Source organism: Oryzias latipes, chromosome 20, assembly GCF_053564925.1.
Source record: "Oryzias latipes strain Hd-rR chromosome 20, Olatipes_Hd-rR_3.1".
In the NCBI taxonomy this organism is placed as follows: domain Eukaryota; kingdom Metazoa; phylum Chordata; class Actinopteri; order Beloniformes; family Adrianichthyidae; genus Oryzias; species Oryzias latipes.
Window position 1 is genome coordinate 22,266,908 of NC_136256.1, and position 26,394 is coordinate 22,293,301.

The following is a 26,394-nucleotide window of genomic DNA, read 5'->3' on the forward strand; positions in this document are numbered from 1 at the left end:
AGATAAAATGAATTTTTTCATCTACAATGCTGAATTGACTTGACATGACCTGTTTGTACATTTTAAACAAAAAAAACATTTTTTTTTATTTTGCATGAAAATTGGGTAAAAAGATAGATAGATAGATAGATAGATAGATAGATAGATAGATAGATAGATAGATAGATAGATAGATAGATAGATAGATAGATAGATAGATAGATAGATAGATAGATAGATAGATAGATAGATAGATAGATAGATAGATAGATAGATAGATAGATAGATAGATAGATAGATAGATAGATAGATGAAGTTATTTGATGACAGCATAGTTGGGGCTTGGACAGATATGACATCCAAAAACTCTCATCACACCCAAGATGCATTTCATACAAAAATGTGTTTTTTCGTTCTATTTCCGACAGAAAGGTGATGATAAATTATCATTTCACAATAAGATTAATATAATTTCCTTGAAAAAAAATATTTTACATGACACGGTTGGACCTTTAAATCAAAAGAAATACTAATAATTTTAATGCATTTACAATTTAAAGAATGGAGAGTCAAAATGCCCCCGTCCATCCAAAGCCGTCATTATGTCCTGAGCCTGGAAGCGGGAGTGTTTTCAGGGGGATTTGTGAAAAGGCCAGCGCCGAGCATCGGTGGGCGGACTAAAGCGGCCGTTTTTCAGCATGGCCTGATAAGCATAATAGCGATGTTTGAAGGCAAGTTGTTGCAGTGTGCCCGCATGCCTGTGGCAGGAGGATGGTCGCCATCTCTGGGTAAACACTGTAACCGAATCACGCGGCGTGTGTGGAGGGAATCCGGAGCGCGCGCGCATCAGCAGCAGCAGCAGCAGAAGGCGGGGGCTGCGCCGCCGCCTGCAGCCACAGCAGACGCACTGGCTTCAGCGCAGGACCTACGCTCGGTTTGCATCCTGGACTGTCACTTGTGCGCTGCCTCCGCGGAGCCCCGTCTCTCTGACGTTTCTCTCTGGGTTCTGAGACTCATCGCCTCGAAGGAAAAGGGGATTTTAATGGTGGAAGCGGAGCCTCCAGCAGCAGCCTGCGCACAGCCGGGGGACTGCAGCGCGGTCGGTAATGTAAGGAATAAAACGGTGTCGCCGAAAGTGCACAACATCTCGTTTCCATGGACAACACGTCCATAATAACACAGGTTGCAAATCCGAAAGAGGAGGAGAGCATTTCTTCTTGTCCGGATAAAGGTAAGGTGCACAGCATGCAACACCGTGCGCATTTCTCATGTTTGCATGCGGGAATGCATGTATGTTTGTGGAACGTGCAGCCCCTCTGTGCACAGAGGACACGGGCTCCAGCAAAACAGTGTCGACGTGAAATCTCCATTGTTCAGCTGAAGCAGAACTCCATTCAGATCAGCCGCATCTTTCAGGCAAAAGCCGAGCAAAAACTTCATTTATTCTGAATGTGAACAGATCTGCATCATATGGTTGTAGGTCTCAGCTGTGCAGTGTGAGCAGCGTTTTGATCTCACGGGGAGGGGAGGCCTGATTGTACAACATGATCACCAACACATGCCACCACACGTCCTCCTCACATGTGGAATCAGCACATTTGGGTTGATGGGAATCTCCTGATAGTCAGCAGATTTTTGTTTTCGAACTGCAAACAATCCACAGATTTTGCAGAAATATCTGAGCATCAAGTGGATATCTTGTAGTGGGATTTGTGCCTTAAACTGTAAAAAACAAAACAAATAAAAGGGCATGAAAACAGCTGCTCCACAGCTGCTTCACAGATTAGAAAAGCTGCAGGGAAAACACATCTTTCGCTCTGCTGTTCTGTGAGATTTACCTAGAGACAGGAATTTCCATCAACTTCTCATTCAAAGCCCTTTTTTTGTGGAAAATTGAGATGTGAAAGGCTGAAAAAGAAAAGGAAAGACAACAACAAAAAACAGACCTTCCAGATGTTATTTTTTAAGATCCCATATTAATAAAAAAACATTTTTTGCACAACCGCATATTCGGCCCCTTTTATTGGAGTGTGCTGCCTTTTGACAATTTGACTACTTATTAAAAAAAACAACAGGTTTTTATGCTTTAAACCATGATTGATCTGCTTAATGCATTGCCTTGGGTCCTGGTGAAAAACAAGCATCCATTGGCTCTATAGCTGCAGAGCATTCAAGGTAGTTTGAAGAAACATGTCTTTTCTTTGACCACATTTTAATCTCCTACTCAGAATTCCCACACCTTCCCGCCTGCTTGTCTTGAAACAGTAAATCCCAGATGGCATGTGGTATCTGACAATTAATCTGGCAGGCTAAAGCCCAGGGTCGGCCTCCAATCAGAGATGACACAGCTCCTCAGATGTCTGCTCGACACAAGCACACATCGTTTTGAGGATCTTTCTGAATGAACCGACTGCCCTTCACTCCACAAAGCAGCTGGCCTGCAGAGTTACTACGTGACCTGCTTGTACCGTGTAGCCTCAAATGTGCACGCACTCACACGCACTCGAGCGTTCACACATTCACATGTTGAATAGTTCAGGGAGAAGGGAGGTTATTTTTAGACTCCCATCCGTTTCTGTCCAAGCAGAGAAGCTCATTAGAGCCACGTTTCTTCAGACGGTCGTCGGTCAGGTAGAAATCAATTTTTATATGCTAAATAATGCTGTGGCTGCATTCACGAAGAGGTGGTTTCGGCCATCAGACTGGGGCAACTGAAGAAGCCGTGCAGAGTTGTGTGTTTGTGATTGCATAAAGCACAAAGCGGACAGACACTTGAGCTGTCATTTGTTTTATGTTTCCTAAAGCAGATTTTTTCCCCCCGTAAAAACAGAAATGTTACACTTGCTTAAGGAATGACATTTCAAAGGAGCTCCTTAAGTCAAAAGCCAAATTACTCTTTGCATTTGGCAGCAGCTTCTTTTTTTCTGGTCTGATGCAATGAGATGTAATTACTGGACTGACAACAGCAGAGGGAAGTTGTAGGTCGGCCAGCCGCTGCTTCGCTTTGTAAATCACACAAGCTTTGCTAATACGGTTTCACAATAAATGCACCCTTCTCCTTCATCAGACTGGATCAGTCTCACAGCGTCAGGGATGACAGACATGGCCTCAAATTTAAAGGCAATGAAGTAATCTTAGAGGAAGATCGTTCGGAATTGGCTTTAAAGATACTCTCCGATGAAAATCATATTTTTATTGTTTGTTTTTTACGTTCTTGTGGCATTTTTCTGATGCGAGAGAACATATATAAATAAAATTTAGCATAAATTTGCAATTCTGAGTTTTTATTTATTCAAATTGTTGTGAATCGGGAGCAGACAGAAAAAAATCAACAATTAGTAAATGTTAGTAAACAGATTGCTCAGTTATGGGTGATGGGTAAGGGGGGTGGTCCCGCCCATTCCAATCATCTTTGAATCATAGCAACAGTTAATCCGAAATTTTCCTCTGAGTTGTGGGTGGAACCACTGACGCAAAGTAACTCTATCTTCATTTCCCATCATCCCTTTGTTTGCACTCTCTCCCAAGAACTTACAGCCCCTCACAACCCCAACCCAACATTACCGGTGCGACAAAATTAGCGAGCAATATTAGAGCTATCCAGCCGTACAGTGTGGAGCTAGATGAGTTAAACAAAGATGTAGATGGATCTATTTGTCTGCAAGTGGAGGCATCGGAATAGAGCAGAACAGGGAACTTGTGGCCCGCTGACTGTAGTTTTTTATGTAACGACTACAAGTTTTTTCAAATGGCTCTTTTTTGTCTGCTCTTAATGCACCACAATTTAAAAAGAAACACTCAGAAAATGTAGTTTTAATCATAATTTTCTTGAAAAAGGTCCTCCATCATGAGAAGAATGCTACAAGGACATTTTAAAAACAATATAAACACAATTTTCTTTGGAGTCGATGTTTAATCGTTCTGTTTAAGAAGAGCATCAAAAATGGCCTGTGCTCTGTTGTTGACTTTACTTTTAGATGCTTGAAAAATATAGGTGGAAAACAACATTACACACGTCCACTTTCATCATTGCTAGTGTGTGTGTTTTTTTCTTCTGAGCCAGAGTAAACAGTGGGATTCTGAGCCTGTCCTCACCACAGTTGTAACTCAAACCTATAACACTTTAGAGACCAAATCGTCGAGCGTTACAGAGCCCATTAACCTTCACCCTTTACAAACCCACTGGGGCTCAACGCTCCTTATGTGCTGTCACATGTGAATAAAAAGGAAGGCTGTTATTTAAGAAAGACAGCAGTGGAAAACACTGGGATTTGCACTCAGTAATTGGTGTGTTTCCATGTCAGTCTGTCCAAGTTTTTGTGGTTTGAAAATTTCTCCAAATTCCCAAAAGGAACAAGAAATAAAAACACCAAAGCTGTAATTATGTATTAATCTGGAAATGCCTGTTATTTCATGCACACTTTGCATTTGAGGTTAGCCCTGGAACTTGCTGCCACACATTAGTGAAGTGTTTATGATGTGAGGACCACACCTGCAGAAAGGCAAGTGAGGGGAAGCACTGTGAGCTCTGGCTGTCCTTCAGATCCTGGCCTAACGCGCTGCTCTCTGCTGTTGGGACTTAGCTCAAATGTTGGATAGCTTTGGCTCAGTTCGAAGCATTCGCCTTCCCGTGGGAATTACACTGGACTGCTGTGTGTTTACAAGTCAACATTTAGTGCAGTATTTTTGACTACGTGTGAGAAGATAGAAAAACTGGAGTCCTTATTACAGATTTATTAGCCCGTTTCAGCCAGAGCCGCTCAGAAAAGCTGATTATCTGCACCTCCGGGGAGGTGTTAGATGTTTTCCAACACATCTTCATTTCGTTAGTCGATGTCATTCCCGGAGCTTACTGGAGAAAGTTAAATGTTTTTCAAAAGCTAAGCCCCATGACTGATGTGCTTGTTTGCATCTTATGTGAGTTTGGGCCCTCACTCAGCGAGTGGATGATGCAGAACACTCGGTGCTAATCTCAGTTTTTGTATCGATTCAGGGATGTTGTGTTTGCACGGCTATAAAAGGCACGTGGAAGCTTTGGCATGTGTTTTTTTATTGGACAGCCCAAGAGATTTCATCTGAATAGGTGACATCAATAAGCTGAGATGTAAGATGTATTCAGCGATGGTTCAGAGACCTTTTGGTGCTGCAATAATATAGCTTTCCAGTCATTAAATCGAGAGGAAAAGAAGTCAAAAAGACAAAGAGAAAATGCTTGATTTTCAAAATAAAACGCCTTGTATGGTTCCTGCAGTAGGTCCTGCTAAATGGACTGCGACAAGCCAAGAAAATGTGCTTGATTAGACCTAAAGTTGTGCAAAAACATGCTGCTTGGACTTTTGATGACTCTGGGGGTTTAAAGGAGTTTTTTCTTATGTTTTTGTTTACTAAATTTTGTATAGTTGTCTTTTTTAAGATGGCTAACTATGAAAAAGTACATTCATATTTGCAGCTACATCAAAGAAAAAGTACTAATTTTGTTTACTTTTGCTTTTTAGTTTTTACCTCTATATATTTTTCTATTTTTTACTTTTGTCATCCCTTTCTGTCCGTGTCTACCAATTTTTGTCTTTTTATGTCTCATTTCTACGGTGGCCCTAAGGTGCAAGTCAACTCAACAAATCACATCAAAAAGCAGCATTACATTTTAGAAGAAAAAAAAATTCCAGAAACCAAAACGTAATTAAAAAAACAATGACACAAAATAAGAAACCAATAAAGTCAAGTTATATGGACTTCACTAATCGGATGATGACCTTTGTTTACTTTTTCATTTTTATTTCTTTAAGTTTCTCGCTTTAGCCACTGCAAAGCTCAATCACGTTTTTACCACAGTTCTGGCAAAACATGCCTCTGCTTTTCCTCTTCTTCAAAAGTCATCATCCGATCAGTAATGTCCCATAATACTATTGCAGTTTCCATATTAGTTTCATTTTTTATCATTTCATTTTGATTTCTGAATTTTTTCATGTTGTCTCTGTTGTTTTCCGTTTACATGTCCATGTGTGGTCATTTTATGTCTGCCGTTCATCTTCTTCAGCTGTTAACATTCCATGAAGAGTCTGTTTTAGACCAAAGCTCTCCCCTCTGACCCTTTTGACCCTTGTGTGGTCCAGGCTCTAACTTTGTTTAACTGTGTAAAAACACAGTGAGCCCCAGGTTGACTCTAAACATCCATTCTTTACGTTCCTCTTAGATAACCTCATACTCATTACTCAAATTCCAGCCACTAAATGTAGCATAAATGTAAATTCTCTTCAAATAGCCCGACATTTTACATGAAAACATTACATTCTAATCGTCTCTTGTTCATTTTTCTTTTGAGTGAATTAGATTCTGATGAAAAATATTAAAAAACACCTTTTAATTTTTGATGACTGACAGAAACCACATTTTTTTTACCAGTCAATTAGAGGGACAAAAACGACATTAGGGGGATTTATGTCAGACTTTCACATCTGCTCACAGTAAACATCCAACTTCAACAAATAATTGTGAAGCTGTCTTCACTTTTATATATTCTCCAGTGCGGCTTTGGTCATAAAATTCCAATAAAAGGAATCCTCTGTAAGGCAGTGGGTGAACGATCGTGTGAGCAGACAGTTTCCCACTCCTGCAATTGATGACTGTAAACAATTTAAAGCCTTTACTGAGAAATCAGTGGAGTGGAGGGGAGGAGGATGCTCCTGCTGTTGTGCCAGTGTGGCTAAAATGTGTTTTCACTACAACATAGACACTACAAATACAACAAATGTGTTTTCCCAAAGATAAGAATGTAAAGAAATCCCACTAATGGAGCCTTTTCTTATATGACTTAAGGCTTTGATAATGTCTAAACCAATAAAAACATACAAATGAGGCATGGCAGCTTTTTTATTATAAAACAATGCAGGTTACTCTTTGATTAACCCCGCTGTCTGTCAAATCTAACGTTTCCACAGCAGGTACAGCACAAATTAAAACATTTTATTACGTCGTTGCATGAGTTTTATGCACATTTTGTTTAAAGCTTCAGTTTAAAAAAAGGAAGTATTTTTTTGTACTTCAAAATAAAATAATTTGTTTGTTTGGTTTTTTTAGGAAAAATAGCAAACAGGCAGGGTTTGTGCTAAAATCTTTATAAGCCACATTTAAAAAAAAATATTGGTTCGAAATTTTAAAGTGTCATTTTACAAAACTAACATAAAACAGCTAATTTGCTGGAGAAATAAAGTCACTTGGAGAGGCTAATCTGGGTTTTATTCTGCTCTGGAAAACAAAGAGCAAATTTATTTATTTGTTGTTTAGTTAGTTCATTTTTATTTTGGCATAGTTCTAAAAGGCATTGTAAAATAATACCATCTATTTGCATTCAGAATTAAAACATGAATTTGGAAAAACATTATATAATGGTAGAAAGCAGATGGAAAGAATTGTAAATAGGCCTTAAAAAGGCTTAAAAGGATTTTTCAGGCTGGACTTATTTTTCCTATTTCTGGCTACACCGACGGTAATCTGCATTTAATATTTTTTTATTTTTAGGATTTGAATGTCCAAAATGTCACACGATTTGTTTGATTTCAGGCTCAAATATCATAGCATCTTCCCTATCTGTGTGTAGAGTTCACCCTGTTCTTCTTTGTAGAGCAAACGTTGGGAGCCTTTTACATCTGTCTGCTCTGGATGGCACTTTTGACACGACTGAGAGGAGGTTTTATGTTTGAATGTGGATTTGAAACGGCGCTCTTGTGCCGTATCGGCTTCTTTTGGGACCAAGTGCAGTTCCTGAATGTCTTGCATGGGCTTAGGAGAGCCCACCGCACATGAATTTCATTTCAACTCCTAACAAAATGCACATGTTATAAGTTTATAAAAAGCTATGGACTTCCTCAAATGGCACTTGTATTCCTCTGGTGAGTTTTTTATGTCCTGAATTGTTGCGGAGTTGCGTCACAGTCCCTCTGCTCAGCGGCGCCAGCCCGACTTCTGCTGTTTCTGAAGTCCTGAAGTTCAGGATTTATTCATCCATATGAACGTATCCAAAACAGATCAATGCCTTCGGAGAGAAGCGAAGGTCGAAAGAAAGCAGGAGTGTAGAGGAAACCATGTGTGTTAGGAGAGAATAAAAACATTTCAGTTGTGGGCTAGGGTGCATCCTTCCCTTTTAGAAGAGGACTTCTTTTTGTGTTTATCATCAGCAATTGACTGAAATCATGTTTTGTTCAAAGAGGTTTTCTATTGCCGCCAACTGATTTATTCAGGGCTCCTGTAAACCGTCTGAAGGGCATGAGCAGCTTTATACATATTTAAACGGGTGAGTGGGGAATGAGGAAATACACACCTGGGGGGCTGTGAGAGACAACAAGTCTTCTCATGGTCCAGAGGTAAAGGTGTGTTTTCCTTAAACCTCCAGGGGCTTTAAGTAGGACACACTGTTTGTGTAAGTGAAGAGATGAATGCCTCTAAGAGAGCGGAGGCATCGGAAACTGAAGCGGCACGCACACGCCCTCACACCAACAAACACAAATAGATGACCTATTTGTTGTTTTTCTCTCATTTATAAAAAACAGCCTTTCATTCCAACTGTCTGCAAGAAAAGCCACCTTATTTCACTGAGATTAGACATAATGCTAGTTTATTAATTGATTCAGAAGTGTCTTAATTATAGATTATTCTATTTGATGGAGAGCTCATTGTCATGCTCCTTAAGTGATGAGCATGACAATGAATCAAAAATCAACCTATAAAGTTGCAGTATTGACAAAAAAGAATCGCGCAGTGCTTTTATATATTGATTATTTCAATTTTTAATGCTGTTCGGTGATATAAAATAAACAAAAACACTTTTCGTCTTGTTTTGTCATTGAAAAAGTTATTTCCGTCCATTAAACTCAGCTAATCCTCACCTATAAAAAAAGAAAAAAAAAGTATTTAATGGAAAAAGGAATAAATTATTTTATTATTGTCTTCTTTTAAGAATTCTTGAAATTGCTTTTAAAAATGCATTTGTATGTTGTGAATTTTGAGCTTTTTTTCAAATTTTTGATTTGACTGGATTTGATTGGTATCGAGCATTACACATAATTGAACAAGACTATAAAAAAATGACAAAACACCTATACATCGGTTTAGATATAAAGTAATACAATGATTAGATAAACTTAACAAATTTGATGCCATCTTATTAATGGCGTAATTACTCATAACCATAATCGTTTTTGCAGTTGTGCATATAATACAGACACGTCACATTGGATTTATAAAATATAAGGGTTATCAGTTAAAGAAATGATCTGACTTCTCACCTAAAACCCTCAAAGTAAGCAACTATTACAACCCCGACACCCTTTTTGTCTCAAATTATTTCTACATTATAAAGAACATGCACTTATCATGTTTAAATATTAAGTTGCAGCCTCCAACAAAATGAGCTGCAATGAAGCAAGTTGCACAACTCTCAGAGCCGTCACATCTCTCTCATTATTCCTCCCTGAGATCTCAGTGGGATGTCTCCTTCATTTTGCAGTTTGCTGGAGAGAAAACAGCCCTCATCCTTTGTTGGAGGGGGCCTTCAAGCCACCCCGCTCCGCCATCGCGGCTCCGACTCTGCTGTGGTGCTAACACAGGAAGGCAGAGTGGGCGCGCCCACATCTGGGTGTCGGTTCACAGCAGCAGCTGGGAGAATTTGTACGTTGTGTGGCCCAAGTCCCAACCAAACCGTTTATATTCAAATCGCTGCAAACCATATTATTTTAATGGGCTGTTGAGTAATGGCACTTACATAAGGTTATGTTGGATGCGTGTTTGCAAATCCTGCCAGATGAGGAGGGAAGTAAAGCCAGAGGAGCAGCTGAGGGTTAGCCTGTGCATGAGGAGGCGTTTAAACCAAACTGACTGTAATATCAGAAGAGATGGAGGTTTAGTTTTTGTCACTTTTGGCCCTATTTTTACCTTGTCACATTCAGCCCACCATGGGTGCGATGACAGCAAACTCACACAGAGGGACACCAGCAGCTGTCAGTCTCAGCTCATTTGACAGCATCCGACTCAGCTGTTTGGACTGTGTGTTTGTTTTTGTGCAGATGTGGGGCAGATGCTTTCTGGAGCCACTCCTGCATGACGAAGATGTGCACTAACAGTAATCTTGCTGTGATTTTCCCCAGATATAAATGAACTGCGTATTTAGTAATATTTGATGGTTAAAACAAGCAAATGTATGTAGGTTAAACTAAATGATTTTTGGGGGATTTCACAACCAAGAATGTATTTTAAAAATTTATTTTTATATTCATCGGATGCTTTAAATATTGCGGAAAAAAAATAATTATTTGTCTTCCCATCCTGTCTGGAGACAGTTTTGTTCTCCTGGGATTCCTTCCTCCAGATCTTTCTGCTGACACGGTTTAGAGAGGGGTTCCCCCATGCCGCTGTCTGTTTCTGTTAGTGTTATCCAGCAACACAAGCATCTCCAGGTGCCCATTTCGCCTCTGAATGTTGACATGGGATTGTAGTCTGCAGGCGTGTGTGTGACAGAAAAAGTCTGTTCTTCATTTCAGCTACTGGCAAAGAGGAATTTTATCTCTCGTGGAGTTACATATGCCCGAGACAGCTGGCTTCACTTTTAACACAAGCACCTCAATCATGAATTCTGAGAAAAAGGAGGCGACTAAAAATTCTGTGAAATTGTGCCCACTGCCTGAGGGGACAGCAGGGTTTCTGAAGGTTATTATTTTTCTTATGCTAGTCTTTACTTCCTTCATATGAGATGGTCACTAAATGAAGGTTTCCTCTCATTTTGACTCAGTTACAAAGCTGCAAAGCACAGAAATCTCTCTGACTTGTTTTATCTTTCTGTAAAGCACCTGGCAGCCTCATTTAAAACCAGACTGTTTTCCATCTAAATTATTAAGGATCCACATTGGCATTGACTGTTCTCACATTTTCCTTAATGCCCCCCCCCCAGGAACTGTACACTTTACTTGCCTGACTGGTCAACTAAGGACCACTGTAGTGTTTCACCGCATTTGTGTCATGAATGAAAGTTTAAATACCAATAAAAATACTTTATTTACTTAATTAACTTTAGCCAGGTTTCTTGTGATGATTCTGCAAAAAGTTATTTTTTGCGCAGGTATATTTTTATAGCTGGTGTAGTTTAAAAATTCTTTTTGTAGCTAAAGCAATAATAAACTGATACATGAGTGCTGTGCTTTCTAATGTTGTGGTCCAATTTATTTATTTATTCTCTTTATTGGTCTAGTCTTTAAAAATAAAGACATCAGAAAAAGTTTCTTTCTGATGTCTTTGATGCTTTGGAAGGTGGGACATCCGAATCTTCAACATTGGATTTTAACGAGAGAAAAAAATGAGAGAAACGAAACAATCTAGATTAAACCTCAGTTCTCGAGTTATAAAATTCTCAGATTAAGCCTAAACTAGTGACATTCTAAATTCGCTGTCTTTTGCCAACTTGTGTTTTTTTAGTTACTTTAGATTAGATGCACAGTTAAGGGATAAGTTACTAGAAAGGAGGAAGACCATGGTTGTGGTGAAGGAGGACATTAAGGCGGTTGGCATGAGCGAGGATAAGGTTAGATGGAGCGACCCCTAAGGGGAGCAGCTGACAAGCAAAAATGAAAAACCGTAAAGGAGGCCACCTCTTAGTCTTAATCTAATCTGTAGATCATATTCAGTCTTAGAACCAGGCGTTATTCCAAGCTGTGGGTCAGATGGTGATTATCTCTTCCTGTCAGGAATGCTGAGAATTTCCTCCGTACTCTCCCTCTTCCGGCCTTGTTAGCTCTTGTGCCTGAACATGTGACACGAATCTCAGGCTGGGCTGCCTTTGATTGACTGGCTGGCTCTTTGGTCAGTGCTCAGCAGCCACACTGCTCCTGTATCAGATGAAACTGCTGCAGTTTCCTCATAAACTCCTGCTTGGAGAATTTTCGGAAAAAGCCCATTTCATGTTTTAACCCATAAGAACCCAGACCCATTTTTTCTTCAAAAATTAAAATGTGTGTATTTTACCAAAAACCAAGTGGACCACAGAATCCATTTCTGATTTTTTTTCTGTTACACTGATGTCACCGTGTTAAATATGTTAGCAGCAAGCCCTCAAAATAGAATCAACTTTCTTTCAACCAATATTTTTTTAATGACAATAACTTATGTTAACATTATTAAAAAAAATGAAGTGTAAAATAATGATGCAGTCTGTTAATTGCAGAAATCTTGCCTAATTGCTTCACCAGTTGATCATTAAACCACACGTGTGTGCTTTTTTATATGAACATGCTCCTGCAGCCGTCACCCCTCAGCTATGTTGTTTGTGTCAAACCGAGAAAGGAAAGCCTTGTTTGTGTTGGGTGGTGGTGTAGGAGGGGGTGGAGTAGGAATCAGACCCAAGTATAGGCTGTCTCACCACACTGACTCTCCCCACCCATTCTACGCCCTCATCTTCACCTCTCTTCCCCTTCCTCGCTGTCTCACGCACTTCCACCTGCTTCATGCGGGCAGCAGACCGGGGCGGTAAAAACGTCTGGAAATGGAGCGAAGGCTGACATTTAGAACATTTGGGAGCTGACGTCACAAGACAAGTTGGACAATATTATTTTGAGAACATTTTGATTCCAATCCCTTTCAATTGACCTAGAGGAGTTCCTCTTTCAGTAATGAATCAAACTCATCACAGAGAAGCACTATTTAGAAACCCACTCCGATAAAAATTGTGTTTTTGGTGTTTTTAACATTTTTCTGATGATGGAGGACAGGACAGAAAATTAGGTTTAAAATAGCATTTCAGAGTATTTCTTCATTCAAATAGTTGTGAAATAGGAGCAGATGCAAAAAAATCGTTTGAAGAAGTTCCTATTTGTGACACGGAAAATCCACTGGACGGGTAACACGCTCTCTGCTCTGCTGCATTTCGATCCATCCACTTGTAGACAAATAGATCAATGTGCGTATTCATTTTACTCATCCAAGCTGGCACTTGGCTCAAAACTGTATGGCTGGACAGCTTAGATGTTGGTTGCTATTTTTGTTGCATCGGTAATGTTAGGGTGGGCGATGAGGGGCTGTCAACTAGCAGTAGATTGTAAATAAATGGATGATGGGAAGTGGTGGTGGGGTTGCTCCCTTGTAACGGTCAATCGCACAACTCCGAAGTGAATTTCTAATGAACTACTGCTGGTCTCCAGAAACTATGTCCTAGAAAATGACATAGGTTATTTGATTTTGGCTAAAAAACTGCATAATTGTAGTCATGGCCAAAGTTTTGAGAATGACACAAATTTTAATATATGCAAATTGCTATTATAAACTACGACGGAGTTTTAGGGTCCACCAAAAAAAAAAAAAAAAAGTAAAAATACGAGATTTTATCTCGTAAATTTAGGAGATAAAAACTCGTAAATTTAGGAGAAAAAAAACTCGTAAATTTACGAGATTAAAGTTGAAGTGAGCATGCAGAGCAGCAGGTGAAAGCCGTGCAGCCACAGAGCAGACCAACTAAACTTAGTTGAACAGGTGAGCTGTTTATTGATAACGTTCCAAATGTCTGGAAGCTCATTTGTTTGATTTACGAGTCATTAAAGTTTTATTTATTGATGGTTGGTTTGCAGGATCTCTGCAGCCCGATGAAGCCATCGTCGGTATCCCTGCAGCTGTCCGCTTGAATCCTTTCTTCCTCCACCTAAAACAAGATCTCTACGTCTGTGTGATGCTTCCGTCTGAGAAGGAGGAGCACTTTTTTGGCATTTTCAACGTTCTAAGGCTAATAAAAAAGACTATTTTCATTCCTCTTTATTGTTTTATGCTGAAACGGCACATTTCATCTGCAGGAGGGGGCGTGAACACTGTTTACTTCCGCATTGGTGTTGGTATGACAGGTTCATGATATAATGAGACAAATGAACTTCAGGTTATGTGAATGAAAAGGAAAATAAAGGCTGCCATGGTCCTCTACACCCAAACGTGTCTCTGAGTTCCTTATTTTACAGATGAAACTCCGCTTTACTGACACTGAACCCCGGAAAGACTGCTACACGGAAAATAATCTGAGTTTGAGTCGCCAAAAGGTTCAGAATCTCTTTGTTTTAAACCTATAATCCGGAAATAAAGCTTCACAAAAGGCTCCACATATCTCATCTTCAAGCTAGGCTCCGATAAACGGATAACTTCGGTGTTTTCTCCTTAATCTACAACTTTTTTTCTCGTAGATTTAGGAGATAAAAACTCATAAATTTACGAGTTTTTATCTCGTAAATTTACGAGATAAAATCTCGTAATTTTAGTTTTTTTTTTTTTTTTTGGTGGCCTTAAAACTCTGTCATAATAAACACTTAAACAGTAACTTCTCCAATTTCCAACATTTATGTTATTCTCAAAACTTTAGGCAACGACTAAAAGACCACTGGAAATGCTTTTACAATAGCTCAGAAGATCACCAGAGTGGGACTTTCGGGTAATTTTTTCCTGTCTCAGATAAAGGACACACCTAATTTCCTGATTAAGTCAAGTTTAAAATGAATTCAGCTGGAGCAAAGTCAGTTTCCTAGATGACCAATAGATGGCCGCTAACACTCTTATGTAAAATGAAGCAGCTGATTTAGTTTGGTTCCTAATGCTGTTAAAGACACCTAGGGTGAGTTTTAATATCTGTTACAATAATTCATGGAGTAAATCTCCATGCATTTCTCTAGTTTTTATTTACTTATTTAATCTCTTAAGACCTGGTGTCCACTTGCGTGGAGATCACATTTTGGGTAATATTACCATAGTAGTTAATTCTGCTATATTGAGACCTGCATTTATATGTACTAGTTAGCTCAAATAGCTCAGGTCTTAAGAGGTTAAAGTCACAGTAATGGATACGTCCGCAATCCTTTTGTTATTTTAAATTACTATTGGATTTGCTTCTGTGCATGTTCTGATCAAAGTAACCTAAATGACTCCTGTGACATTAAAATTCTGAACAGGTATATTGTAGGGTTGGGGATTACTTTTACAGTTTCAAGTATGTATTGTGTTTCAGCTTGGAAGTATCTTGCATAACATAGTTTTTTTTTCTCGGAGAAGCTGCTCTGGAACACCGATAATGACGGATGGGAGTTTGGACTTTGCAGAACGAGAACAAAGAAGATGAAATGCCTGCAGTCGGTTAGATGAGTAACCTGAGGATCATTACTGGCATCAGTCTAAATCTCTCAAGGCAGCCTGTAAAGGCTGTGGCAGACTGTGCTGCCTGTGACACACAGCTCTGTGTTAGGATGACAGCAACAGTTCCCCAAAATATGTTAACGCCAGCTGGAGTCGGCCTGTGAATGAAAAAAAAAAAAATTTAGCAGGACTTTTGTTTCACATAGTTGTCTTTATTTCTAATTTATCATATCGTCTTCACCAACAAAAATAACTCATTTGAATAATTCAGTAGGTGAATATATAAAGGCGTACAGACAGTCTGTTTCTGCGCTGTCGGAGGGAAAGTAGGCCACAGCCTCTGGAGAAAGTTAAGGAGGGATGATGTAATGAGGAATCTACATGTGTATGTTTTCTTTCATAGGCTCATTTGCTGCTTAACTCATTTTGGCAGGCAATATGTTTACCGATCTATTTTAACAATTCTTCTGTGCGGGACCTGTTATTTTGTCCTTACAACTTCTGAAGGAAGATCCCTTTTCTTTACTCTGACAACTGCTTTAAATGTAGGATTGTTGTGGATCATATGGGGCTGTTTTCCAACATCTTTTATTGCTTCTACATCAGAGAAAGTTTTTTTTATAGCATTAGAGGGCAATCTGTGGTGTGAGTACAACATTTTTTAACATTTGCTCTAAAAATAACGAAGAAGAAACAGACTGGAAACCTCAACAGAAAACATCAAAACGTCCAAAAGATGCAAAAACAAAAGAGGGGCAGGGGTTGAAATCACTTTAATGAGTAACAATACCTAGATTTGTGTTCCATAAATCCTTAATTATCAAGCTGGAAATGTTTGAAAATGCAGGAATTCAACAACTGAACATCAACAGGTAATGGGCAGGAAAACAGATTCATCATTCAAGGGAAAAAGAATGCAGGTGTGAAATACTGAAAGGCAGCAAAGAACTGCACATGAAACAAGACGATAAAACAGACTAACATATTTCAGAATAAATTTGAAATTGCAAGGAGGGAAAAGAACCGAAATGCTGATCATATAAAGCGACTAGTGGAAAACCAAGACAGAAGATGTGAGGACTGGAGCCTTTTGGGTTGAATTTTCTTTTGTCATATTTCTGTCACTGCTCAGCTAGTGCAACATTTCTATTGCTCAGCTGTTTCTGTTTGTGTTGATTACCCTATTTCGGCTGGTGATTTATAGTTTGACAGTGTCAGGTCATTACCAAAGCTCTGCATCCAAGCCTTGGTTTGTAAAATAAAAGTTGAATTTAAATGCAGAAAAAGGTGAGTAGCACCATTTTCAACATCTTTTAATCTATCTGGATTGCGTTGTTTTACACATAACATCCATCCTGAAGATTTTCACTGTATCATTATTTTTGCAGTTCATCCTGGTTTGCAGTCAATTCATGCTCAGCTGTCTGAACAAGGTCTAAAGTGTTGACTCTTTTATCAGTTGAGTCTTTCCTTTGGTCTGATAAAAACGTTGGAGAAAATTAATCAAGATAAAAACACCTTTCTCTCTCTCTCTCTTGCTGTTTGCTGAGAAGAAATAGTCTTTTTTCAAATCCCACCATCATGTTAAAGGCTAATTAAGGCTTGTGAGGTCAGAAATACAGATTTTTTTTAAGTGCTGTCCATTTGTAAGGAGTGACGTAAAGGTACGGACACACTGGGCAGGGGACGTTTGTAAGGGCACGCTAAACGGAGGTTCTTGCATGCACATTTAGACGATGGTGTTCACACTGGACAAGCGGGCTTTTTCTACTGTTTACTAGAACATGTCTGCCACCTACAGTTGGCAGAGGCTTGGTGCGAAATGTTGAAGAGGTGCAAATCTCGTGAATCTCACTCCAGGCGTTTTCATTCACAACTCTATTCTGATACATAAATGAAAGACTTGGTGTCATAATTTCGGCCAGGCTCAAACCGCAATAGTTAATTTATTCTTTGTGATCAATTTTCAAATGGTTGGTACTTCAGTAAATTGAAAGGGGCGCCATCCATACGTCACTACCAACCCCAAGTCCCTGATTGGTCAAATTTTAATCTGGTTTAGCTTTCAATGCTCATTCATAAACGCACATTTTGAACGTGCACAGCCCAAAAATGGTGAATGAAACGCACATTTACGCGCGTTTACATCGATTTTTCACTGGAAGTGGACTGAGGGCAGTGTGAATGTAGCTTAAGAGTAAAGGTGTACAAGCAGTTTCAGTAAGACAACCTCCGTATTAGCTCTGTGGTCTTTCACGCACTGCTCCTCCATTTCATTAATTTTCTTTTAAATAGACAAATACTTTTATACCAACTGTTTATGATCTTTGATTATTTCAACCTAATTATAATATCCAGTTAAAAGAATGCATTTTTTTATATGAAAGAAAATGCAAACAAAGAATAAGTACTGTATTTTCGGTTTTACTAATCCCTTAATAGTCCTTTTAAGGTTTGGTCCAAAGGCACCTGATGTAGTTATATTTAGCATATATTAACCTCTCCTCCTTTTTTTATGTCTATTCATTATGCCATGTTGTAGAGGGCAGACTGATGTTCTCTGTTTCTCATGACATGATGCCTCACTGCATGACACAACATAAATCTCATCTGCTCTTGTCACAACGATGTGATGATGCATAGAAAATACAGTCTTTCTGCAACCCTAAGCATCAGAAGTCTTTGTACTCCTGCCTCAAAAACGAGTGTTTATTAGAAAAGCAACTTTATTTTATGTGTATTTACAATTAAATATCCTAGTTGTCTAATAAACTACTTTTGAGGACAGTTTTACTGTTTAAACAAGTTAGCAGAAATGGAAAGTTAATCATTTTCACTATGCAAATCGAAATCTGATAAATTTGAGCTTCATTTAAGTGTGAATTAACTTACCCAGGAAGTAAATGGTGATTACCCCAAAGCTAGCCACAAATTAACCAGTGTCTTGGAATAGATTTTACTTTAACTTTTTAATTTAGCACATAGATGAGTATGCTTTACATTAGCCCCCCCCCCCCCCCCCCCAGTTTTGGTAAAAACGTGTTGTTTTTTTCAATTTTTGAAAAGAGGGTTGATTCTCAGCTCTGCCTTTTTTTTTAATCCAGAAGAAATGAAACAATTCTACTACCCACTCCTTTTCAAGCAGTTTATCACATTCCGTTCATCTTGTTTTTTTATTTCGTGTTTGAAAACAAAAAAAAATCAATCAATTTAATTAAAAAGGAACTATGTGGCACACACACTTTAATCAATTCTTTCTGTTTTCTTTCTTTCAGTCTCGCAGTCCAACAGCAGCTTAAAGAAGCACCGGAGTCGAAGCATTTTCAGCCCTTTCTTCTGCTGCTTCCGCAACTACAATGACTGCCATGTGGAGCCACCATCCACCAACAACAAGACACTTTCTTTGCCCCCACCGCCAGAAGAGAATGGCAGCCCTCCCAAGGTAAAACTCACTGTTGGTTTTCAGTCCAGTATAACACAACGTGCACATATTAGGGGATATTTTATAAGCGGTAGTTAAGAACTCCAGGAGAAATGTTTGGTTTTGGTGCAGAGTTTTTTTTGTTTTGTTTTTTCAATTTGCCTTCTCCTGCAGCGAGCTGAGGCGCTGTGCTGCTTCGCTGAAGCCTCAACTTTTTCCAGCTGCCTCAAACCCATTGAACCCAGAGGTTGTTTACCATCCGCTGCTTGAAAATATGGGCTTGCTTCCCATTCTACATTCTTCGATATCTACCCATGCGCACAGACGTGCACAACACGACACACTCTGCAGCTCCCAGGGTGTTCTAGCTCCTTCTGGGGGGGAAAAAAAAGTGCACCAATCTCGCCACGACAACACATGCAAGGACACAAACATGCATTCCAACTGCGGCTACTGTAATCTCCATAAAGTGGGCCCTGTGTTTGTCTGGTATGATGGATTGCCTGGCACCCACGCCTCCCCCTCTTCTCATACACATGTTAACCAATGAAGTTAGTGAAATGCGAAAAAAAGTCTCTGGCGGTTGAGAAAGCCCGAAACCCCAGCGCTCCTCTGGAGACATACTCAACCTCTACCCGGCTAAAAATGGAGCAGAATTATTTCACATCTCTACTCCTGTTTACCTGTAAATGTCTCTCATTCAGGAGAGGAATTTATGGCCCTTAAACTACACCACACATGTGGTCGGTGCTGACTTGCTGCAGACCTTTCCCTAATAAATCAGCTACCAACTTTTTTTTTTTTTACAGTGAACCCGGGGAACCTTGCCTTCAAAAGCCTTGTTATAGTGCGAGGTTGATTTTTGAGATGGGACTGCGCCCGCAGTCCCGCCCCGCCGTGTAATGTTGCTGGATTTGTGGCCAGCCGTATTTGTTACCATGGCAGCTCTGTTTGTTTTTCACCGAGTTTGGTTCACTTTATCCCACAGTGGGGGAAAACAGTGCATGCACCTTTTCTTCATCTTTTCCTGTAGATTTGTTGACTACAGTGTTGTTCGTTTTTTATTGCTTCTCTTTCTGTCTCTGTTTTCTTCAGTGTGATCACATCCAGACCATCCCTATAACCTGCGTATGTACAGCCTCCTTCTGCTGGTCTTTGCCTCCTCCTCCTCTTGCTGTGCTTCATCATTCTAGCTGCATGTGGTTATTTGTCTTGAAGAGGATTTTTTGTTTTTAATCACATTGCTTTGCTTTGTGCCTCTTTCTCTACTGATGCAGCTGATTATGCTAATCCATTTATCATCAGATTATTTGTTTGGGTTTTTTTTGTTTTCTCATTTTTAGACCTTTTCTTCTGCAGTCTTTGCCCTAGAGTCCTTAATTAAGTCATTATTTTGTCTGTACTGAGACTAATTGAATTGCATTTTATAATTGGTGGTCAATTAACTGCACTTAGTTTGTAACACCAGTTCACCCATCATGGGGTGGTGACCAGTACGAAGGATTTATGTGATCCCTGCGGTATTTGTGCCGAAACTTAAAAAAAAGAAGCTATTTTGGATTTGGTGTGGTTCCTGTGGTTTTCTGTAATTTAAAATATTCACACTCGCAGCATGCCACACGGCGGCCAAGTTTCGAACCACACCGCCCAGCAGACACTTCCCTGCAGTGTCAGGAAACGAGTCCGGCTCCGAGGCCTGCTCCCTGTGTTTGCAGAGGGACCTGAGCCAAGTGGAGAGACTTGCATTGATTCAGTCGTCTCTGTAAAACTGTCTTAAAATGTCACAGTTCAGTCAAAGAACTGTGTAAAAACACATTTTATTAATGACTCAAATTATTATTATTTTTTCTCTTTTAAAAGGAAAAAAATTGTCTTTTTTAACCAGTTATTAAAGCATCACAAGAAAGAAATTGATTTTAAAAATGCTCATAAGACAATTTCTTTTACTAGAAATATTCATTAAAATGTTCAAATATTTGATGAAAACTTTTGCAATCAATAATTATTGAAATTTTTATAATTTTGCTTCAAATGGTATCACACATACAGGGAAAAAAAAATCTCCTAGAAAACGGTGCACAAAGATACAGCCTGAAAACTACTACATTTTGAATCAAATTTCAGTCAGGATTATTAGTGATTTCTGTTCATTTTGTGATGATATTCCTCTAAATTTATCAAAATTATTTGAAACACTTTTTATATCGATTCAATCTGTTTTTTGGTTACCTTTTTTTACTTTGCCTTTTCCATATTTCAAAACAAGGAGTCATAATAATAAGAAAAACTGAGTAATAGTCATATATAATGAACCATATATTTGTATGTGTTTGTAAAAATGCTTAATTGCCATCAAAAATAAAAACCACGTGAATTATAGTGATTGTTTAGGCACAAAATGAAAATAAACAAAATAAACACAAAAACATTTTAATTTCAGTAGATTCTTGAAATGTTTGGCTGGTTTAGTGTTAGTAACAGAAAAGTAAGCAACTTTGTAATTGTACATTTGAATCATTTTATTTTGTATGGATGTTGAAAAGTGTTTTATTGTAAGTTATTAAAACTTTATTTTTAATGTCAATTTTTTAGATGTCTGGTTTCCTCTGTGGGATTTATTATTTTTTATTTAATTTTTTTTGTATTTATAATACGGTTTCATGGTGTTATGTGGAGACTCTCATGTCAGAGGCTTGACAGCATGTTTTATTTTCACTTTTGCGCTGTAAGGAGGAGGATTCTTCATACACTGTATATCTGATTTCAGAGTTTTCTGAAAAGTATTTTTTTAACTAAAATGGCTGCAAAAAGTGAGCACTCTATATGCCTAACCTGCATGATCCGTAGCATCCTCACTCCTGCATTTCTGGTAAACACAGTCAGGCCGGGGAAAACATGCAGAGACATGCAGGAAATGCATGGCACACTTGGAAGCAGCTCTCGAAGGCGTGCAGGTTGATTGACAGAGTCCTTGTGTTCACCTTTGTACATATGTGTGTGTGTGTGTGTGTGTGTGTTAACATGTTGATGTGAATGAAGTGTGAGTGCCCCCTATGGCCAGACCATCTGCTCAGTGCCTGTTTGAAACCCGTATCCTGCTTGCCAATCAACATGAGCATTTTTTTCCTTTCCCTAAACCCTGAACTTCACCAACATGAGATAATCCGGAAAACATCATCAGCAGACATGGATCTAACAAATAAAAAATGGATCTTAAACAAAACATTGGACTGCTTCAGGAATTTATATACTCAACACATCATATTTGAGTTAAAAGCCAGATTCTTTCCCTGCACCTCCGCCTTTCAGTTTTTTTAAGCTTTAATATGACATTACATCACTTAAAAAGGACAATTATTCTTTATTAGCTCATTATAAGGCCTTTGTGTCCACTAACCGCTAACACAACCCCCTCAGGATGACAGAGTTGGAATAAATGTTACAGCAGCGACTGCATCTACATTGTAAATGTTTTTTTTTCTGCAGCCTCCAGACAAGTTCCTGCTGCCAGAGGTTAGTATAGCAGACTATGACAAGAACTGCGTGGTGATCGACTTGGATGAAACCCTCGTACACAGTTCCTTTAAGGTACGGTAATTCACCTATCCATGTGTCTTCTGTTTTACTTTAAAAATTAATGAATTAGTCTTTTAAAGCTGTTTAGACGTAGATTTTATAAAACAAACTTTAGTTTCAATCAGTAATGATTTTTTTGTTTTCTGTAAAATTCTGTACAAATTTTACAGAAAACTAAGTTTTTAAACATGACAAAAAATATCCTAAAAACAATTTTTTTTTTAGATAATCTTCAGACAAAAGCGTGAGATACAAAATTGAAGAAAAATAAAATGTTATCAGTCTTTTTCAAACTCCACCTAAACTTCTAGTGTTTTATTTTTGTCCCAGTTTTCTGATATTCTATTCTTTAATGGTTGAGTCGTGAATTGACAACACCGGAAAGTGATGTTTACGGTTTACTGTGATTGAAGTTATCTGATTTCAGTTGCATCAAGATTGTAGTAATTCCCACCAAATTGTAAGATGACTAAATGCAACCTAGAGTGATAAATCCTTGATATTACATTTAAAAAAACCCTAAATGCATTATCAGTTTGATTTTTAGTAACTAATCAATTTCCCTGTTGTGGGATCAATTTAAGTCCTATCCCTGTTCTTTTGTATTCCTAAATATGATATTCAGATGTTTATACATTTTTTAGTCCATTGATTTATTATTATTTATTTACCTTGTATACACTGTATAAAAGGCAACAGCTGATGAGCAGAAGGAATTTCATTGGCCATCATGATAAATACTCTCCTTCTCCCTGCTGACACCCCTGGCGCTCCTAGTGACCCACTTGTGCTCTGCCTAAAACCACACTGATATTAAGCTGATGTGTGATGCATCTTTGTAGAAAAACTATTCAAGCCTCAGCAGTCTGGTCCATTTGCCAATCACATTGGCTGTCGCATTGACACAGATCCACCCTCCAATAATATAGTTTTAATTTAAATTTTCAAAAAGGTTTATAGCTTTGAAATTTTGGGTTGAAAAAAGTAATAAGAGTTATGATTTAGTGGAGCTTCACCTGCTTGGTTTTTAATACATTTTTTACCTTATCTTTTTTTTTTTTTTTAGCATTTATACATTTTTTTTACGTCTGTCCTCATTTGATCCATGATATAAAACATACAAACTGCTCGATCTGAATTTTTGTGAATTGTTTTTTTTTTTTTTTTTTTTACAGTTTAAAAAAATTTCAAAATTTACTCTTAAATATTGATTGTGTTGGACAGATTCAGCTTCGTTGTGAAATTATTGTGTAATGTAATGAAAATATCTGTAAAAATAAAGGACCTGATGGATGGATATCAAGCACTACCACAAAAAACTGTTTTAAAGACAAATTATTAGAGGAAATTGTAAAATAAGTAAAATTAAATAAAAGCCCAACAAGGCACCAGACTATAAAGGGTTAAAACGCATTTTCCAGTCTCCTGCAGACTGAAAATACTTCAAATTCTAATAAATGGAATTTAATAATGATTATTTTTAGTGCATTTTCATGCAAACCATATTTATCCTTTTTCCACATCAAAGTATTTGATCTCATTTCTAGCTGCATGAAAATGCACAGACTTTTTTTGTTTGAATGTCAGTCTTGATCAAGTAACATGGTCACATTTGGGGTGTGTCTGGTACAGTTTACAGTTTCCATGAAATGCTGTGGGCTGAATTTCTCAGAATCTGCTCAAATAGTCTAAGAATTTTTTTCCTCCTCTGTCAAAACAAGTCAAAACATTCCCAGCAGCGTGTTTTTTTCTCTCTCTCTCTTTTGATGAAGCCAGAGCACGCCAAGCACTCATTCCTTCAAAATCCTCTCCTTTTAGAGATTAGCATAGAGAGCAGAATGATTTTATTCAACGCAATTAATGAAAATCTGTTGGGAGAGAAAGACGCAGCAAAATAAAGCAACTCATATGCAGCATTTTCATTCGTTTTATTAAGCCCTGGCAGGATTTCCTGTTGATTTCCAGCACAAAAATGAAATTGGTAAAGCATAATAAAAGCATGTTATTTTCCAAAACGCAGGAACTGGACTATAAAGGAAGCATAAACAACAGAAAGAGGACGCAGATGAAGCACAGATGGGCATAGCCTAAAAAAGAAACGTTACGTAACACATCCCATACGCTGTGCTTTATCCTGCATGTTACGGATGAGTAGATAATTCCTATAAGCTGCCCTGGAATTAAATGTGTTATGTGTCTGATATGACAAAGTACCTGAAATAACTGTATTCTGTGCTTTAAAAACGCCATTTCTTTTCATGAAAAAGGAACAAAACAGAAATTTGCTCACAAATAATGAGGAAAAACAATTTTTTCAGTATTTCGGGAATTGCTCTCAACACTGCAATTTGTAAAACTGATGTTTTGCTAAAAAGGTTTATGTAGTTTGCTAGTTTGCCTTGAGGGGATTGGATGATGCAAACATCACGTTCTCCTTGATTAAGAACATATTTTCTGTGTCTTACCTAAGTTTCACTTTGTTTGATTGCATTGAAAAATATCTTCTGAAGTGCTTCTTTAAGTGAATGCTTAACAGATTGTTGCATCACAGATGCTGCAAGTGTTGCATCTCAGAAAACATCACCACAAAGCTGCAAAAGTGTGCTTAAAAATGTTTTCTTAGATATTTCTTCTAATGTTGTTGGGTCTGCTTCTGGCGTTTTAGCTTATTCCTACTTAAACTATAAATAAATCCCAGACTTTCCTCTTTTAACAGCTTACTTCTATGATTTAACCAGGCAATTTTTAAGTTTTAAATGACTCTGCTTAGAAAACCTAAATTGCACACCTTTCTTGCTTTAAACAGACGTAAAAATTACATTTAAAAAGCCCCAAAAGTAGTTATAAATAATTAAACCTTAATGCTATAAAATATTTATATTTAAAAAAGAGTTTTTTTCTTATTTGTTTCTCCTCTTAACGTCATTGTCAGAGTTTTATTCCCTCAAATGTTGGTTGTCTGTCTTGATACCACACATTTCACACGTGTGCTGACCAGAGCCTTTTAATGAAGCGGAGGACAAAAGTTTTGAATAAAGGAAACAATAAGCTTAGTGAAATGTGCATGGAAAGCAGCTCATATTGTCTTCTTGGCCAAGAATTTTGGGGAATAAACTTGACCTTCTCGAAATTTACTCCAAGCTAAGACATTTACATTTCCTGTTTACATTGAAAACAGCATTTAGCAACAGAAACGAGTTATTCCTCTTGTCTAATGCCTTACAGGCTGTTTATGGTTTGAAACAACTTCAATCCTAATTTTCTACTCTCTAAGGACACATTCTAGCCCTTTAAAATAGTTTAAATCAGTCAAAGAGTATGCATAGCTTAGATGGAACTATTATTTTAAAAAAACAACAATAACAAGGAGATTTACTGCTGCACTGCACCTAATTACAGTTTTTCTCCATTGGTTTAGCTCACTTCTTGACGCAGAAATTACATTCTGAAATTTCTAAGATCATTTGACAAAACAGTTTAACTGTTCAGCACAACACTATAGCTCACTTGGAAAATCTAATATATCTCCCAAAACTGTTCACTCATGCTTCAAAACTAAATTCCTTTTCCATGTAAAGAGTCAGTATCACCAAAACAGCAAAGATCCGTCTCAATTGCTTTGGCTCATTTCTTGAAGCAGACCGGACGTTCTCAACACTCTTGGTGCTTTTGCCAAAATAATGTGGATGGTTCGGCACAACACCATGGTTCACCTGCAAAAGCTCATATCTCTCCCAAAACAATTCACTTGTGTCAAAACTAAGTTTCCTTCTCATTTAAACAGTCAGTGCCCCCAAAATACTTTCTCCCTTTGGCATTGAGTAAGCACTGCAAGTCAAAATGATTAGATGTTTTGTCACTATAGCAGAGGACCGTTGAAATATCCCTCATGTCCACCTTTCAGTTTTAGCTCAGTCCTTTATTGACAATGTTAACTGTACTGTTTTTGTATAGCTAACAGAATACAATTTTGTATAAAACTGAAAAAAAGAAAAATAATTTTAGGGTAAGAGTAGCCTCTTAGGTTTATGTAACAGCACACATTGCACTCATACTGCCAAGGAAATTGTAACCATTGTCATTCACACACATAAAGTAACTTTCATACATCAGAGTAAAAAGAACTTATATTATGCTCAAAGCATAATATACTTTATAATATGAGCACAAAAAAATGAAAATGATCTGCAGCCTACAGTGCTGTAAATAATGCTTGAGTTTCACAACAGTTCTTCACTGGTTGCTGTCCTCACCCTCCCTCTCCTGGCCATCGTCCTCAC

The 26,394-nt window shown here is 38.1% G+C and overlaps 1 protein-coding gene across 3 annotated transcripts in view; it reads left to right on the forward strand.

The window, feature by feature from the left end:
• Positions 1-720: 720 nt before the first annotated feature.
• The window catches only part of ctdspla (CTD (carboxy-terminal domain, RNA polymerase II, polypeptide A) small phosphatase-like a), a 34,946-nt gene continuing 9,272 nt past the window's right edge, over positions 721-26,394 (forward strand). The window contains exons 1-4 of one of the 3 annotated variants that reach the window (XM_004081082.5): positions 727-1,210; positions 18,393-18,559; positions 19,634-19,666; positions 22,025-22,126. In XM_004081082.5, the coding sequence (XP_004081130.1) occupies positions 1,135-1,210; positions 18,393-18,559; positions 19,634-19,666; positions 22,025-22,126 (378 nt within the window). In that variant the 5' untranslated portion in view covers positions 727-1,134. Of the gene's footprint in view, positions 1,211-15,041; positions 15,118-18,392; positions 18,560-19,633; positions 19,667-22,024; positions 22,127-26,394 lie in introns of those variants that run through there. The other 2 variants (XM_078938247.1, XM_004081081.5) reach the window with 2 other exon arrangements.